Source organism: Condylura cristata, unplaced genomic scaffold, assembly GCF_000260355.1.
Source record: "Condylura cristata isolate star-nosed mole 26May11 unplaced genomic scaffold, ConCri1.0 scaffold00011, whole genome shotgun sequence".
NCBI classification, from domain to species: Eukaryota; Metazoa; Chordata; class Mammalia; order Eulipotyphla; family Talpidae; genus Condylura; species Condylura cristata.
Genome location: NW_004567112.1, coordinates 56,420,636 through 56,438,419, shown reverse-complemented (window position 1 = coordinate 56,438,419; position 17,784 = coordinate 56,420,636). Strand labels below are relative to the sequence as shown.

At 44.1% G+C, this 17,784-nt stretch overlaps 1 protein-coding gene across 1 annotated transcript; it reads right to left on the bottom strand.

The window, feature by feature from the left end:
* Window positions 1–4,181: 4,181 nt before the first annotated feature.
* SNRPD3 (small nuclear ribonucleoprotein D3 polypeptide 18kDa) lies at window positions 4,182–17,666 on the bottom strand. The gene is made up of 4 exons (XM_004680920.2): window positions 17,021–17,666; window positions 15,119–15,262; window positions 6,389–6,581; window positions 4,182–4,408 (listed from the first exon to the last, which is right to left on the bottom strand). The coding sequence occupies exons 2-4, from the start codon at window positions 15,242–15,244 to the stop codon at window positions 4,347–4,349; spliced, it is 381 nt and encodes a 126-aa protein (XP_004680977.1). The 5' UTR covers window positions 15,245–15,262; window positions 17,021–17,666; the 3' UTR covers window positions 4,182–4,346.
* Window positions 17,667–17,784: the final 118 nt, after the last annotated feature.

The following is a 17,784-nucleotide window of genomic DNA, read 5'->3' as shown; positions in this document are numbered from 1 at the left end:
CCCTTCACCAGTGTATTTCACTAGATCTGCCTATTCTGCTCCCCATTCTGTCTCTGGTGAATCCTCTAACCCCCCATACACATCTGTACCTGTACCTCAGTTCTTGTATGCATAAATAAACAAATCTTTAAAAAAAAATCCCTGTTATCCTTTTAATATTTGTGGAGCCTGTCAAGAGGTTCAGGAAAGTCACAAATGATTACCAGAAAAACATAAAGGGGGAAAAATATGGCATGCAGGGAAATCAAAGTTTCAACAAAGCATATTAAGCATTAGAGATAAGGTATCACAACAGGGCAAGGTCCATTTTAAGAAATTAAAATCCAGAAACCCAGAGAATTAATTTGGGTAAATCTTCCACAAGAGGTCAAAAAGATGATTGGGGGAGGGGAGCTGGAAGAGGATTGAAAAAAAAAAACACCACCTCAGAAACCTAGGATATATGTCATCTGAATAAGAGCAAATACACAACAAAAAACCAGAAAACCAAAGGAAGGAAATCATTAACAAATAATTCAATAGTCTTCCAGAAATAATAATTAAAAAAAAAACAACAACCAAAAAAACCAGGGCCCTTCCTGGTGGTGCAGTGGGTTGGAACACTGCATTGCAAAGCCAAGCTGAGCCACGGCTGCTTCAGTGCCAGTTCCATCCCCACCCTGGAGGTGATCCACATGGTGCAGCAGACCTCTCTCCTCTGCTTTGCCTGCTGCTCCCCTCAGCAGTGTACTTTGTCAATCTGTCTGCTCTGCTCCACACTCTGATTCCGGTGAATTCTCACAGCCCCTGCACCTCTGGCCTGTGCCCCATTCTATATGCATAAATAAAAAAATCTAAAAAATTTTTTCTCCAAAAATGAGTTGAGGGCCTGGCACAATGCATAGAGACTTTCACCAAGGCACATCATTGCAAAATTCCATTAATACTGGCATAAGGAGAAAGGAGTCAAGACTCAATGGCTTTACATTCCTCCCTAATAATATTAGATCTAGGTGAGGAAGTAACATTACTTTCAAAACTCTAATTGAAAACAAATTCAAACCCACAATTTTATACACAATGGAATATGAGAACAAGACATTTTCAGACATACATTCTGTCAAAAACTTACTTCCCATTTTACTGCAGGTACTCAATAGACTGAGAGAGGAAAAGGTTACACAGAAAACAGACTAAACTGACAGGTGGGGGGATAGTCCACCCGACAGCAATCGATTAGGCATAAGGGGATTCAGTTCAGATTGAGGTGGGCAGAGGAAAAACTTGATACATTTTAACATCTTTAGAAAAATCTGGGATAGAATGAGTGAAGCCCAAATACAGACCCAAGGTTAACTTTAGGGCAAAGAAAGCTCTGTAGGACAGTAATGTAGTCAACAAGGGTTAACTGTGACTTAAATAGCCAGACACCATAAGGTATACTGCGTAGTTCTAACTAGAACTGTCTCAGGGAGATGATGGGGAACACACAACTGGTGGCCAAGGGAGATTATGCCTGAAACAAAACATCAAGCAGCAGCCATGCACACATGGCTAAAACTGAGACATGGAGGTAAATAAAAATTCTACAGCCAGGAGTTGAGAAAGAATGCTTGAGGCAGAGAAAATGTGACATTAAAAGAAGGCAGGGCAGGAGAGTTATTTTTCACAATAAACTTTGCTTACTGTCCCCCTAAAACACAGGATATAACTTTTAAAAAAAGGATTTATACATACAAAACTGGCGTACAGGCCAGAGGTGTAGGGGCGGTGAGAAGTCACCAGAGACACAGTGAGGAGCAGGCAGGCTGATGAAGTACACTGCTGAGGGGAGCAGCTGGCAAGACCGGAGAGGTCTGCTGCACCATGTGGGTCACCTCTGGGGCAGGGAATCAAACTTGCACTGAAGTGGCTGTAGATAGCTTGCAGTGCTGCACTTTAACCCACTGTGCTGCTAGGGAAGGCCCCAAAATTTTATAAAGCTGTGCATTTTAGGTTTTCTTAACTTTATGAAATTTCCAAGTTTTTACCGTGAACATTCCTTAGAAGCGAAACCCATGAGACTATCCACTCACTTTTCAGGACCTAGTCAAGATGTAACTAGTTTTTATTATGTATAATCATGGAAAGCTGGTGCAAAGGCCAGGGGGAAACATGTCCAGTCAGCTTTTCAGATCCAGGGTGTAATTTATCACTATGCAATATACTGCTATTATTTTTACTGTACAAGTATGATAACTCAAGCAGTGATTCCATTAAAATAACATACTCTGATGCAAACTTGTACACCTTCAGATCCACGGAGTCTGAGTCACCTTGCTGGGGCGAGAAGTTTGTTTAAAATGCACATTTCTGGGTCCCACTCAAGATCAGCTAAAAATTATGGAATCTACAATCTGCTTTTCTAGTTCTCTAGATGTTGAAAACCACTGATCTCGGGCCCTCCCTGGTGGCACAACAGTTAAGTTAAAGCACAGCACTGAAAAGCTAGCAGCAGCAGCTTCAGTGCAAGTTCAATCCCTGCCCTGGGGGGTAACCCACACAGCCCAACAGACTTCCGTCTCACTCACTGCTCCCCTTAGCAATGTACTTCTCCACTTCCTGTTCTGCTCCCCACTCTGTCTCTGGTGACTTTCACGCTCCCCCCCACACCTATGGCCTGTACCCCAGTTCTGTATGCATAAATCAATCTAAAAAAGAAGGAAACCATTGTTCTCACTATATGAGTAATCCAGCAGGATCATCAGTTAGTAATCAATGCCTCTCAATTGAGGTCACCAGTAGGGACGAGGGAAAGCAACCATCTGGGTACTGATGGGCATCACATCTTTTACTTGAAAGAATTCCTTTGTAGGAAACTCAATATACAAGTTTCTTTTCTTGCCAGAAACAATAAACTGGTGCGATAACTCCATTCACAGCTTAAGTTTCATTTGAAATGGCCCCAGGACCCTCCCTGGTGGTGCAATGGGTTAGGAAGCAGCACTGCAAACTAGCTGTAGCTGCTTCAGTTCCAGTTTGATCCCTGACCCCAGAGGCAACCCACATGGTGCAGCAGACCTCTCCTGACCTGCCTGCTGCTCCCCTCAGCAGTGTACTTCATCGATCTCCCTACCTGCCCCCCCTGTCTCTGGCGAATCCTCTCACCCCTGCACCTCTGGCCTGTACCCCAGTTCTGAATGCATAAAATAAACCTTAAAAACAAAAACAAACAAAAAGGCTGCAGTCCTGAATTCCTCCACTGGAGCAACACTGTGGGGCCATCAATATACTTCACCTAATGTGTCAGAGGAACTCGGGTACTGGAAACACAGGGGCTGCTGGCTGCTGCACTGCAGGGAGAGGAAGTCTTTGAGATCTTATCTGACATGCTTTACCTTTTTATCCAAAAATGCTTACTTCTTAGCAGTACTTTATTACAGAAATAACATATGGTCTGTTATATCAAAGTGACTTCATAATTATGAGACAGGTTGTCAGGAAATTCCTACTTGATGCCAGGTTAATGGGAGGCATTGGATTTTCGTCCTTTCCTTTCATTACTTGAGCTATCTGTCCAATGAGCAATGTTCTATGAGCCAATAATCAATCCCTTTCCCTCTTAGTGTGTGTGTTTTTGTTTGTTTTTGCGGCTATAGTTCATCCTCCATGGGAGCCCTCTTTTCAGCTTGTTTTTTCAACTTCTGTGTTTTGTCAGAACTACTAATTTTGTATATCTTGTCTTCTCCAGTTACACTTTTGAGACATTAGAAAGTGTGGCTGTGCCAGTCAATGCTGAGCTGCTCTGATAAATAGTCAATCTGTCCCCTGAACACCACAAAACTGCTTGTGAAACCAGTACAGAAGCCACTTGTCTTCTGGTTACAGTGCTCAGAGTATTGTACTTTTTCACATGCTAGAACTACCTATGCTGTATTTTTCAAAATGAGCTGGTGATTATTTCTACACAGGTGAACTGAACAAAGCTCCATCTAAGTGGCTATTTTCAAAAACAAAGGAGACACAAAGTCTGTGAATTCTCAAGTTTTTCTGAGGTGAATTTTTCTGGGGCTTAACCAGTAACTGGAATGGTGAACAGCAGCTTAAATTTTACCAATAACTGCTACTTCAAAGTACTGGCATTTCCCCAGACCATCTCCCAGGGTGTCAAAATTTAAACTGCTGCCAAAGCAAACAGAACACCAAACTCCAAAATGAACACATAGTTTTTTTTTCCTCCAAGAAAAAAAAAAAGCACAACCTTTTTTATTTTAGTTGAATATTTCCTGTTTGAGGAAAACCTAAGACATATATATAAGCACATACCCACTGAACCCAGATAAACCTAAAAGTAAAAATAAGGGCAAAGTTCTGTTCGACAGATAAATTTATCTTCGCTTCTGAAAGATGTTTCCACGTCCCATTCCACGTCCTCTTCCTCTTGCAGCCACTGAAGAGGGAAGGAAGAGAAAAGGCAAGGTCAGTTAAGTGTGGTAAGTCCTCATGCCACAGCGCAGCAGGGGCCACGGGACACGACTGTAGGAAGGGGCACGAAGAGCTACCTGGTCCAGCATTATGATGCCCCATCACATTTCAAGGGTTGACTAGAGATCAAGAGAGGGGCGAGCGGGGCCTCAGAGTGGGAGGAAACTCTGACTCCTGCTGTTTACTCCAGGACTGCTCTCTCCAAGACTGGGAAGCAGGGTGTCAAGTGCAAGGGTGGTGATGGAGACAAAGTCTCAGAACCATTAAAAAGATGAATTCCCAGACCTGACTCAGGGCAAGTGCATAAAACTCAACATAGGCAGTTAATTCACACTTAAAGCATCCCAATAATCATAGTTAAATGTTAACATCTGTTCTATCTGGGTGAAAGGTCTCTGAGTGTGTCTATGTGTGTGAAATATTCATAACCACCACTACCAACAACCACTTATAAAAACTCAAAACCTCCTTCCACACAAAGGGCACAAGATTGCCATTCTCTGTGACCAAAAATTTTAGGAGGGGACTAGTAGTTTAAAAAACAAGCAAAAACATTCTGATAGCTACTAATTGGAGTCTCACTCACCTTTCCTCTTAGAGAACGTGGGAGTCAGCCTCTAGAATGTGGCAAAGTTCAAGAACCTAGCTGCTTGCTGACAGGACCAGTGCAAGCATCTGGGAGCCGCAGAAGGCTCAGGCAGAGTGGCCTCTAGCAAGTGGCTTCACCTTTTGCTAGAGAAGATGGTGCAGGTAAACTGCGACAGTGGAGAGCAGCAGAAAATCAGTACTTCTCAAGCTGCCCCACAGATGGAGAATCAGTGACTTCCCTGCACTGTACATCTTTTTACCATACTAAGAACATTTCTAACAACTGCATTTGCTTTCCTAGCTAATCAAACATAAAACCTCTAGTTGAGGTTTTGGCCCAGAAGAAGAAAGGCAAGACTGAGACAAGACCTGTGCTTTTGGGAACATGCTAAAGGAAGTATATAGTTTCAAACATTAGGAGTTTTGGAAATAGAAATCCTGCTCCCTTTTAATGGGTAAAGATGATCCAAAACTGCTAAGTCTCATCTGAAAACAGAGCCCCACCATTTTTATTTTTCATGCTCTTTAACATGGGTGCATTAGCAGTTCTGTTTCTGCTTAAGTCAATACAAACCCCTGGCCTCTCTGGCAACTGCCATCCCATTATTTCAGAAGCAGGCCAGACTGCACCATGGTGCACCTGCTCAGCAAGTTAGATAAGAACAAATTCCCAGAGTTTTGGGAAACAAAGGGTCTACTAGAGTTATAATTGAAGACTTGTTAACTCTCTCATTGAAGATTCTCTCATTACTCTCCATCTTCATTCCCTGAGAAGTCACTCTGGATTCTATAGAAGCCCCGTGAATGCAATCAGATGAAGCAAACAGAAAAGGTAGGGCAAGAGGATCTCACAGATCCTCCAAGACAGCAGGGAAAAAGGAGCTAGTGAGTGAGGAGATGGCAGAGGTCAGGTCCACCCTCAGTGCCTAAGGGATAACATGGCCTTGTCCTTAAAGAAGAGAGACAAACTGATATTTTAAAAAACTAGGGCATGAGATGCTTAGTGAAATAAGCCAGAAAGAAAAGGAAAAATACCGAATGGCTTCACTCATAGCAGGAGTATAACGGACCAGGCAATAATAATAATAATAACAACAACAACAACAATAAAAAAAGTTATATACCACAACAACAACAATAAAAAAGTTATATACCAGAGACAATTTATGGGGGTAGGATCAAAATGGGATCAAAAACAGTGGGGGGAGGGATATGCACTGGACTTTGGTGATGGCACATGGGTGATTTGGTGATGGGAAGCCCAGGGGATTACAACTGAGATGGAAAAATGCACAATGATATTTAAAAAACAAACAAACAAACAAAAAACAAAAACCAGGGCATGAGAAGCACCTACCTTGGGCCTTCAGAATAGCAGCTTTTCCCCGACCAGCCCCCGAGCCTTGGTTTTTATTTTTCATGCTCTTTAACATGGGTGCATTTTTCAGCATGTCGGGTAGAATCAGAAAGCGGATCTTGCTGCCACGGATGTACACCTGCTCCAGCTGTGCCACACGGCCATCTCTGTATGTGACTGTGATGTTAGACATCTGGAAGGAAATCATTAGCTTGTCAGGAAGGCCAATAGCACCAAAAGATAATAAGCACACAAAAAGCAGGGGAGCCCTGGCCAGTGGGAGGGGGATACTGAAAGAACCACGGAAAGTAACAAAGGAACCAGGCAGAGCTGGGGGACTACTAGAGTGCACTGCCCAGCCAGCAACACGCAACACGCAACACGCAACACGCAACACGCAACACACACACACACACACACACACACACACACACACACACTCTCCGCCAGCATCTTTGGGAGTTAGGAGCTTTCCTATTTTTACAGATTAAAAAAAATAAAGGCACTTGGTCCAAGATCAAATAGCCAGAATAGAGACTCCAGATCCAAACTCAACTGCTCTGACTCTGCACTGAGCTGCTATACCACTCATATGTGACACACTCAGCAGCAGAGTTTGGCGTGTCTATACTCTATCCTCTCCTGCACCTGCCTGACACACAGGCTGCAGGGGCACTGAGGTCATGAACACACACCAGATGCAGGCCCTATGCCCTCAGAGTGCAGATACAGTCTAGAAGCACACCCACTCTGTTGTGGGTGAGCGACTAGGCACTGAGAAGGGAGAAGGAGGGCCTCTAACAAAGGGCCTGGAATTGGAGAGGTGAGAGGCAAGAGGTTGCAGAGAGATGGAGGAACCTACAGGATCAAGAAGCAAACAGTGAAACTGGAAGTGCAGATAGAAAAAACCTCAGCGACTGTGGGCATATGAAGGGTGAGCAGGGTTAGAGCAGCACTCAGGCAGGGTGAATATGTCAGTATGGACAAACCGTGAGATAAAGAGGAAGGTGCCTACAGGTGAGACCAGCCAAGACACTGGTTTGGTGTGAGGAGGAGCAAAACTGTCAGTGGTAACCTTTGGGTACTCTATTTCCCAGGGGAAAAAAAAAAAAAAAAAAAAGTAGCTTGTTTTATCAGTCTTCTGGATGGAAGAGAATTATGATTTATTCAGAATGAGTCGATCCTACAATATAGCGGCGTGCTGATTTGACTGGTGTGTTATACTAGCTCACTCCTTTTCTCAAGTGCCAACTGGCCACCAACCTCTACATGAACACCCAGGGTGCAAAAAGACTAACAATATTCTAGGGCTGCCTCTGCTATATTTGCACAGCTGGAATGGTCTACACAGCTTCCACCTGTCCCTACTGGCCCTACAGGGGCGCAAGCTTAAGTTTCCCACAAACTTTCTGTTTCAGGCACATTCCCAGCTTCTTAACAAGTTCCCACATAGGCTGCCACCCTGCCGTTGCCTTAAGACCATAACCTCTAATGCCACAAATGAATGCTAGATATGGTTAGCCTATCTGAGAATAGGCTTGATGCAGGCTCACAATTACCAGCACACTGAAGACTCTGCAGAAGACAGAACAGGACTGATCAACTACATCTGAGGTCCAAGCCCAGCCATTTACTGGGGATCTAACTCCAGGCTTCCCTGAATCTGTTTCCTCACCTGCCAAGTTAGGGAAACACAACAAAGCCATGTCCCACTGCACACTTATGGAGATGCCAGACATTTGCCACGTGACTTTCCTACCTCGGTCACAATCTCCCCAACCTCTTTGAGAATCCCTGTCATTTTTTTAATGTAATACCAGTAAGACAAAAGTGTTTTCACAAATGGCATGTGTTCTGGATGAAGCAAGAATGAATCCACTATCATCTGACTCCCACTATAACCCTAAGTACACTGCTCTCATGTTCTCCCTGGACCAGAGAACAGCTGTCCTGCATACAAAAGCCAGTGGTCATACCACTCGTGTCCAGAGCCTGTTAATAAGTGATAGCTGTGTTTACATCAACTTGAATTTTTAAAAAAGATTTGTTATACCCATGGGGTATAGGCCAAAGGTGGGGGGAGGTGGGATGAGAAGATTCACCAGAAATAGAATGGGGAACAGAAAAGGCAGATCGACTGAAACATACTGCTAAGGGGAGCAGTGGTCGAGAAAGGAGAGGTCTGCTGTGCAATATGTGGGTCACCTTCTTGGCCCAGGATCAAACACAGGTTGCAGTAGTGATACCATGATGGTGCTGAGACTTAATCCCTACACCACCAGGGAGTCCCTGACTTGAATTATTTTTTTAAAAAAGATTTATTTATTTATTCGTTCAGAACTGGGGTACAGGCCAGAGATGTGGAGGGTGAGAGGATTCACCAGAGACAGAGTGTGGTACAGAACAGGCAGATAGATGAAGTACACTGCTGTGGGGAGCCGCGTGCGGGTCAGGAGAGGTCTGCCACGCCATGTGGTCACCTCCGGGACAGGCGGGGATCGAACTCATGTGCAAGTGGCTTAAGCTTCTTTGTGCTGTGGGAGGGCCCTGACTTGAATTTTTAATAAAAGGCAGACAGGAACACTCAAATTTGTTTGAATTTACTCAAATAGCCACAAGGAAACAGAGATCAAGAACTACATGCCCAATAAAAAAAGACATCCTAGGAGAGCTCAGTGTAGTCAGAATTGTGGGGATTTCCCCTCATATTTGGGGTGAGACAGTGCTGGCTTTCAGGCTATAAAGCAATGCTGAGATACTAATGCAAAGTCAATCACAACACCCCTATTGTGGGGCACATAGCAAGCACTCTGTCCTACCATTAACTGCAGGCAGTGCCTCCCTACTTTTCTTGACTCCTTCTACTAATTTCCCTGCCTGAAATATGACAGAGCGGAGGGTGTGACACCCAGCAGTAGGATCTAACAGGTTTGCTGGACACCTTTGGAGGCTGTTAAGATCACAGATTTGGGTGTCAGAGACTCTGGACACCCTAAGTCTTGTCCTCTGGTAGAGTCCTATGATGACATAAGGAGCTATTTTTATAATAACCCTAGAACTGGATCTGGTACACTAGAAGCATGCAAAGAATGTAAACTTCTAGTACTTACTATTAAGAACACACCATTCACAAATGGGTCCTACTTTGACAAGTTACACCAAGACTTGTTAAATACTTAACAGTGCCCAAATGTTGGTTTTAAATTCCATTCCCAACAAAAAGAAAGTAAGGCTCCCTGAAGAAATACTTGATTCCAGAGCTGGGTTAGGGAAGGTTAATGAAAACAAACATCTTATTCCCAGCAAGGAAAGTCTGTGCTTTCTAAAAAGTTGCTAGGACATATCAAAAGGACTCAGGAGCCCTCCCTGGTGGTGCAGTGGGTTAAAGCACAGAACTAAGAAGCTAAAGCTACTTCAGCATGAGTTTGATCCCCGCCACCCCAGAGGTGACCCACAGGTTTCATCAGACCTCTCCTTACCTGCCCGCTGCTCCCCTCAGAAATGTACTTCATCATTTGGCCTGTTCTGCTCCCCACTCTATCTTTGGTGAATCTTTACTGCCCCACCCACCTCTGGTCTGTACCCCAGCTCTGTATACATAAATAAATCTTCATAAAGAAAAAAAAAAAAGGACTTAGTAAATCAGCTCACATAGAAGGCTCCTACCAACCAAACCTGAAATAACTGTACATCAAAATAATGACAGCAATGAAAGCAATGAATCACACGGCAAGGCTTTCCCATATATTTAAGTACAGAAAGAACGATAAGGTTAAAGAAAAAAAAGTGCTAAATGGATGAAGGGGTATTGAAGTTAACACTATACTCACTAGATATTTGCTCAAATAAACTCCCCACAAAATTTTCATTAATTACAAAGAAAAAGAACACTATGAAGCTATCGTAGCCTGCAGCACATACCTGGCCAGGGAGCTGACCCATGTAGCACAGTACACCTCTCCTGTCTAGCCCGCTGTTCTCTTAGCAGTGTATTTCAGTCAATCTACCTGCTCTGCTCCCCACTCTGTCTCTGGTAAATCCCCTCACTCCCCCCCACCCCACACTTCTGATCTGCACCCCAGTTCTCATATGTATAAACAAACAAATCTTCAAAAAAAAAAAAAAAAAGACTACATAATAAAGCAATCAGATGATCAAGATTAATACCACCAGTAAGGGGCAAACAGGCATTTTTTTTTTTTTTAAAGATTTATTTATTTGTGCACACAGAACTGGGGTATAGGCCAGAGGCTCAGGGGCGGTGAGAGGCTTCACCAGAGACAGAGTGGGGAGCAGAACAGGCAGATCGATGAAGTACACTGCTGAGGGGAGCAGCAGGCGGATCAGGAGAGGTCTGCCATACCATGTGGTCACTTCCCGGGCAGGCGGGAATCGAACTCATGCGGAAGCAGCTGTTAAGATTCTCAGTGCTGTGTTTTAACCTGCTGCGCCACCAGGAGGGCCCACAAACAGGCATTTTATGAGACGAAAAAGAAATCACCTACTCAGCAACAGTCAAAGAAAGCATAACCTGAATCTATGCCTCAGCATAGCCTCAATTAAAGAACATTTTATTAAAAAAATAAAAACAAAAAAACCTGACTTCTATTCTCTAATAGAAGCACAAACATCTGACCTAAGCAGCATAAAGTGAAGCGACAGCTAAATACAGTTAAGTAATCCTGGACTGAATAATGTTAACAGAAAACACTGTCATAAAAGACACTTGTAGAAAATGGGAACATGAAGTACAGATTAAAGACAAACACAATGTTGAAGTTCCGAGTTAGTAACTACACTGTGGCTACAATGAGAGTGTATGTTACTAGGAAACATACAAGGGTGGGAAGAATGGGCAGAAGGGGGTCAATTTGATGATAATGGTGTGTACTAAGGTGTGAAGCTGTCACTCCTGAAGCAGTCTTGTTAACCAACGTTACATAAAATTTCACTGATAAAAACAAAGAAATATGCAAAACTATTATGCAATAAAGGAGCATGGTAGATTTAATCCACACTCACAGTTCAGAAAAAAGTTAGTTTTTACTTCCAGCTAGAAAGCTAGGTACTTGAATAAATTTCCAACTACATTTTACATTTAGAAATTTCCAAGATCTTCCTGATCATAATTCTGGGCAGTGTTAACTGACAGTCATGTGACAGCTATAATCTATGTTCCCATATACTATTATTCCACAGTGAAGAAAACAGTTCAAATAGTCCAGTGGGTGACTGGGTATAAAGGTTGTACCTAAACCATCAGAGCACTATTTCAGCTCCAGTGGAATCCATTAACACTGTTACTTCTCACCAAAATTCTAGAATTCACATTACTTTTTAAAATAGCAATTTTGGGGGGGGGGTGTATTTATGCATACAGAATTGGGGTATAGACCAGAGGTGCAGGGGCAGTGAGAGGCTTCACCAGAGACAGAGTGGGGAGCAGAATAGGCCGACTGACGAATTATACTGCTGAGGGGTGCAGTAGGTGGTTCAGGAGAGGTTTCCCACACCATGTGGGTCACCTCTGTGGCAGGCAAGGATCAAACTCATGCTGAAGTGGCTTTAGCTTAGTGCTGTGCTTTAACCTACTGCACCACCAGGGAGGGCCCGACAGTACCTTCCTTACGATAATAAAATTAATATATGTTCACCATTTTCAAAATGAAAAAAAAAAAAAAATCTTTAAAAAATTTTAGTCATATAATTTCCCACCAAAAGGTAGCTCCTCTGGTTTTCCTTTAAAACCTTTACTACATTTTTATGTAGTAAATGTACTGTGTATTAAATATATTTTATTTGTCATTTACACCTTGCTTGTACTTTAAAAGTGGGGAACAGGCCCTCCCTGGTGGAGCAACAGGTTAAAGCACAGCACTGCAAGCCAGCCATAGCCACTTCAGCACCAGTTTGATCCCAGCCATTGAAGGTGACCCACAGAGGGCAGCAGACCTCTCCTGATCCACCTGCTGTCCCCCTCAGCAGAGTACTTAGCCAGTCTCCCTGTTCTGCTCCCCACTCTGTCTCTGAATTTTCTCACTGCCCCTGCACCTCTGGCCTGTACCCCAGTTCTGTATGCATAAATAAATAAAACCTTAAAAAAAAATGGGGAGCTAAAGGAAGCATCGGGTGAGACATGAGGTTAGCTGCACCCTGTTCAGGAATCAATTCAGGCCGCTGAGGTAACACTAAGACTTAACCCTAGGCCATCAGGGTTCATACTTTTGTAAAACCAGTTAGACACTAGTTTTGTATTTTTCTCCATTTAGATCAACAGCATTTTCCTATGACATTAAATACTGTTCTATATTATTACTGGAAGATGGCAATTTCTTGTAACATAAAACCAACATTTAGTAACAAATGCTGGTTGTTTTCATTATGAAAAATACCAGTGCAATGAATACTCTGGCACATAAACTCATTGGCTGCATCTGCAAGACCACCAAGTCATCTGGTCGACATCTTTACAGTACAGAAGGGAAACCTGAGGCCAGGGAAGCTCAGTAATCCATCCAAGTAAAAAGCTGAGAAAGGCCCTCCCCAGTGGTGCAATGGCACTGCAAGCTAGCTGCAGCCTCTTCAGTGCGAGTTCAATCCCCGCCTAGAGGTGATCCACATGGCACAGCAGACCTCTCCTGACCTGCCTGCTGCTCCCCTCAGCAGTGTACTTTGTAGATCTGCCTGTTCTGCGCCCCACTCTGTCTCTGGTGAATCCTCTCACTGGCCCTGCACCTGTGGCCTGTACCCCAGTTCTGTATGTATAAATAAACAAATCAATCTTTGAAAAAAAGCAAATCTAAAACAAAAAAAAAGCCGAGAAATCTCATTCATATTCACTAACCTCCATTTTACCTTGTTCTCACCAAATAAAATTACCTTAGAATGGGTAAAGATGTATTAAGCCAACAAAAAACGACGGATAAAGAGTACTGATCTGACTAGTGTTTCATCACAAGGTAAAGGGGGTCTCTGCCCCATAGGACTTTCAGAGAGCCCTCTAAAGCACTGATAGAGGAGAGAAATCTATAGTTATCAGATGTGTAACATCCATAAACACCAAAAATTGCCCCAATTAGTCCACCTGGAAGGAAAATGATGCTCAAAGCTCTAAAAAAAAATTACAAATGAACGAACACTGAGAAAATGGACAGTTAGGACATTTACCTCTCTGACTATTAACAGGTATCTCATGCTGACAGTTAAGTATATGGTGCGAAGATGCTGAACACACATAACTCATCTGACACATAACTCATCTGATCTTTGAGACTGCCCTAGCTGTGGATGTTATCCTTACCGTGGTCTAGGAAATGCACCGCTCAGAGCTCCCTTCAAGATTCAGCAGGCTGTAAGAAGTACAGGGAGTCAACAGTCTCCAGCTACTTCCTTTGGGATCCAAGTCATTCACTCACCTGATGCCACTCTCTTCCCAGGCTGCCAGTAAGTGATGGGCCAGTGAGGGTGCTAGAACCAGGCTACCTCTGCCCCATACTAGACTCCTATCTAGCAACCTCTGCCTCAGAAATATGCTCCCGTCTACGGTTCATCCTACTCAATCTTTCTTCCTGGCCTTTCTGCTTTCATCAGAGTTAATCCAGCATCCTAGCTCGCCTGCTCCTCCTTTATTGTTATTTCCCCCAATAAATCGCTTGGTCCAATCTTAACACCTATGTATTAGTACACAGAAGATCACCACACCGTATTTTCAGACGGAGAAACTGGGGTGATTAATATGCCTTAAGGTCATACATTTAGGATTTAAAGCCACATCTCTGATTCCTAAGCCCAAGCTCTTAACCTATTGTTTAAAGAAATGTGCTGGCATACCTTGCAAAGTAAGGCTGTCACTATCAGTGAAAGGCACAGTAAGTGTCACAGGAAGGGCATTACACCAGGAAGCTGCTCCAACATCAGCAGAGAGATATTTAGGAGATGTGCCCTTTAACTTTATTCTGCCAATTTTATGGATCACAAAACTATCACCAAATCTGCTCACCTTGTGGGTAACTGCTCTTTAGGCCTGTCTTACTTGATTGTGTGCTACACATGCTGCCTTTTTAGTTTTTGTTTTTTTCGAGGCCCTCCACCAGTAAAAAGAATGTAACTTTCTAGAGGCTCAGCTGTGATTATACTTTTGTTCGGCAATAAAGTATTTTTGCACATTAAATAAAATTTGTTTAGACATGACACTATTGCACATTTAATACACTAAACACTAGTGTAAACATAACTTTTCTGGGAAGGCAAAAATCTGTGTGACTTCTTTTATTGCCATAGCCCAGAGTCAAAAACCACAATATTTCAAAGGTGTACCTCAAATCTAAGAGGATTCCTTCCCCAAGAAAAATGGAAAATAAATATACCACATAAGTGGAAGATTATGCTAAATGCAAAGGATTATGTAAACAAACAGGCAAATGGATAATGGTCCTGAACCTAGAAGATTCTACCAAAGAGAGTAGTACTATTTCTCTTAAAGTGCCCCAAAAACGGGAGAAAAAATTGTGGGATGAAGAAAACAAAACATGAGGTTAAATATTTTGAACTTTAAGTAAGTCTGATATATGTCCACACCCCTAGCACTGAAAACAGTGCCTGGCATGCCTTAGGCACTCAATAATCACCTGCTGAATCAGAACAGCTTTAACAGTCCTGTAAACACCACTTTTCTATCCTCCAAGACAAAGGCGCAAGCTCCCCCACAGTGTCATGTGCAAAACAGGATACCTGGCAGTTCATGTTGTCCTCCGCTTCAATAAGCTTCCCACGATACACCTCTCCGGTATTTGTCTCACAAGTCACAATGTGGCCCTCAGCCTCATGGAGGACTTTAATTGGCACACCAATAGACATCTTGGCAGGAAGAAAGTTCTACAGTAAGAAAGAAGACAATCAGTTCATCTCTTAGAGCATGAAGGCATGTGGAATACACCATGTTTCCCCGAAGGCCTGATATTCCATAAAACTTAGCAAAAATGCCAGAGTTGTACTTTCAATAGAAAAAGGAGCTTAACTCCTAGCATGATGAACCTCTCTGGCAAATACATGCAAGATGAGGAAAGGAAAGTGGGGGCTGGATAGAAGGAAAGCTAATGGGAACACAAGGAATGTGCTTCCCATTTTCCTCCCTGCTACCATTTATCCCTTTAAGTTCATCAAATAACCACTAGATACTAGTATGTACTGGGGGAAGAATTAAAATTTATGTATAGTACAACACGTTTGTCAACTCATAATTGTGGGTAACATCCCTTTGTGAACCCATAACAAAATCTGAGCTATCCACAGTGGTCATTGGGCTCATGTAGCTGTTTAAATTAAACTTAAATTGAAATAAAATTCAAATTAAAAAGTCAGGTCCTCAGTCACACTAGCTATATTTCAAATGCTCAACACTCACATGTTGCTACTATTGGGTGACAGGGTCATGGAGATACAGATTGAAGAATCAAGAGCAGAAGAGGCAGCGCATTTAATTCAGTCTACTAAGTGCCCTTTGCTTCTTCTGTTTACTTCACCACCAAGAAAAGATTAAGCGAAAATATCAAAAGTGTTCACAAAGTGACCGTATGGTATTGGAGCCCAGGGCAAGTTAGGGTTAAACAGGCAGCTTTAGGGACAGCGCAGGTGGGGGCTTCCAGAGTTAAGGGAGGCCTCTGAGATAAGAGCAGCCAAATTCAAGAGGGCTAATAAGGGCAGAAAATTTTAAAGCTGAAATTTTGGACTAATTGGGGCAGTAAATTTTAGACCTTAGACAGGGGAAATAAAAAAGAGAAACTCTGGGATAAAAACTGGGAAAACGGGCACATCTGCCCCTAAGAGTATAGCCACTGGGATAAAGAGCCAATCACAAAATAGGATGATGAGATTTTAGAATGGGGGGGGAGGGGAGAAGGATTTAAATACCAGGAGATACAGGCCCACCCGGCTTCCTTGCAACTCCCAAGTAGGGGAGTCCTAACTTTCTGCCTTTAAATAAACTTTACTTTCTTAAACTTAGTTTCTCTCCGCTTACGTATCTAAAATGTCTGCGAATTCCTTTTCACATCTTTGTGGGACTAGAACCTGCGGTGGTTCAAATTAACAGCGCACACCGATTACAAACAGGAATTTTTTTTTTCCCCTAAGAAAAACAACCAGGGTAAGCTCCTAACTTGCAGATACTGGGAAGCCACTGCAGGATTATACATAAGGCACGATCCAATAAAAGCGTGGCAGTACTTAGAAAGTTGAAACAGTTTAGAAGCAGAAACACTTGATAAAACCGCTGTATTTATTATGTCTAAAAGGTAGGTAGAGACAGCGGCAAAGAACGTTGAAAACTAACCTGAATAGGAATTGGGGGAAGGAGCAAACAACCAAGTTATTTCAAGGCTATTGCCTGGATGCTTCAAAAAACACTAACTTGGGGAAGTTTCAGAAAGTAAAGTGCACGTACTCTGGGGGAAAAGCTAATGAATTCACTTCCAGGCTCTAAAGTGGCTACGCAGACATTTGGATGGCCCGGGCTTCCCGCTCTTTTCCCTTCCCCAGATGGGCAGGGCTTCTCCGAAGCTCGTCCTTCTCCAGCCCCCGACCCCTCTCACGAGTACCTCGGCCTCCCCTCGCCAAACCCCAGCCTCTCCTCACCGGCTCCGGCCTCCCTTTCTCTCGTGTGGCGGCGACTCAGGCAGCTGCGAAGGCGTGAAACCAGCGAATGGCGGGCCCAGCGCTCCCAGAACACCACGCGTTCCCAAAATGCCGCGCGCACGACCTGCACCCTTCCTTTTCCTAGTGTTGAGCGCGGTACCGCCTCCGCTTCCTCCTCACTCCGCCGGCTGGGAAACGTCTGCTCTGGTACGATAGTTCCGGCCCCGGAAGAAGGCTGATGACCGGACCTGGTTGCCGCCGGAAACACCGACCCTCGGGCCGGCGATGGGAGAGGGGGGCTCGTGTATCCAAACACTCCACGCTAGGGCCGGGTTGGCTCGCAAGGCGGGAATCTGGCTCCTGGGGCCTTGGACCCGGGGCGGCAGGCGATGGGGCCGAGGGCCAGGCCCTCCCCTCACAATTTAACGCTTGGGACCCGGCACCTCCAGGTAAGGGGTCCCCTGAAGCGAGGCGAGGTATCTCACCGTGCGCAAAGGGAAACTGAGGTATGGAGTATAGCGAAGGTCGGCCCGAGGTCGTCCCTCGTGGGGGTCGGAGTAGAGCTAGGTCTCCAGGAGCCGCGCTATGTTTAGGGTAGAACCGAGCCTTAGCCCGGCGCCCGGTCAAGAAGCAGGGCGGGGGCAGGGGAGGAGCTTGCTGAGGAAGAACCTCTCGGCTAAGTTCGCGGAACGCTAGGGCCCCGGGGCGGGGCTCAGAGAAAGGGGCCGGCACGGGGGTGGAGCAGTGTCTGTCCATCCGCCCCT

Excerpts from the sequence above, each read along its gene's own strand:
- SNRPD3 (XM_004680920.2), bottom strand. The coding sequence starts at position 15,244 with ATGTCTATTGGTGTGCCAATTAAAGTCCTCCATGAGGCTGAGGGCCAC. Across the intron at positions 6,582-15,118 it reads AGGACAACATGAACTGCCAG|ATGTCTAACATCACAGTCAC; the intron begins GTATCCTGTTTT and ends ATTTCCTTCCAG. Across the intron at positions 4,409-6,388 it reads TGCTATTCTGAAGGCCCAAG|TGGCTGCAAGAGGAAGAGGA; the intron begins GTAGGTGCTTCT and ends TTCCCTCTTCAG.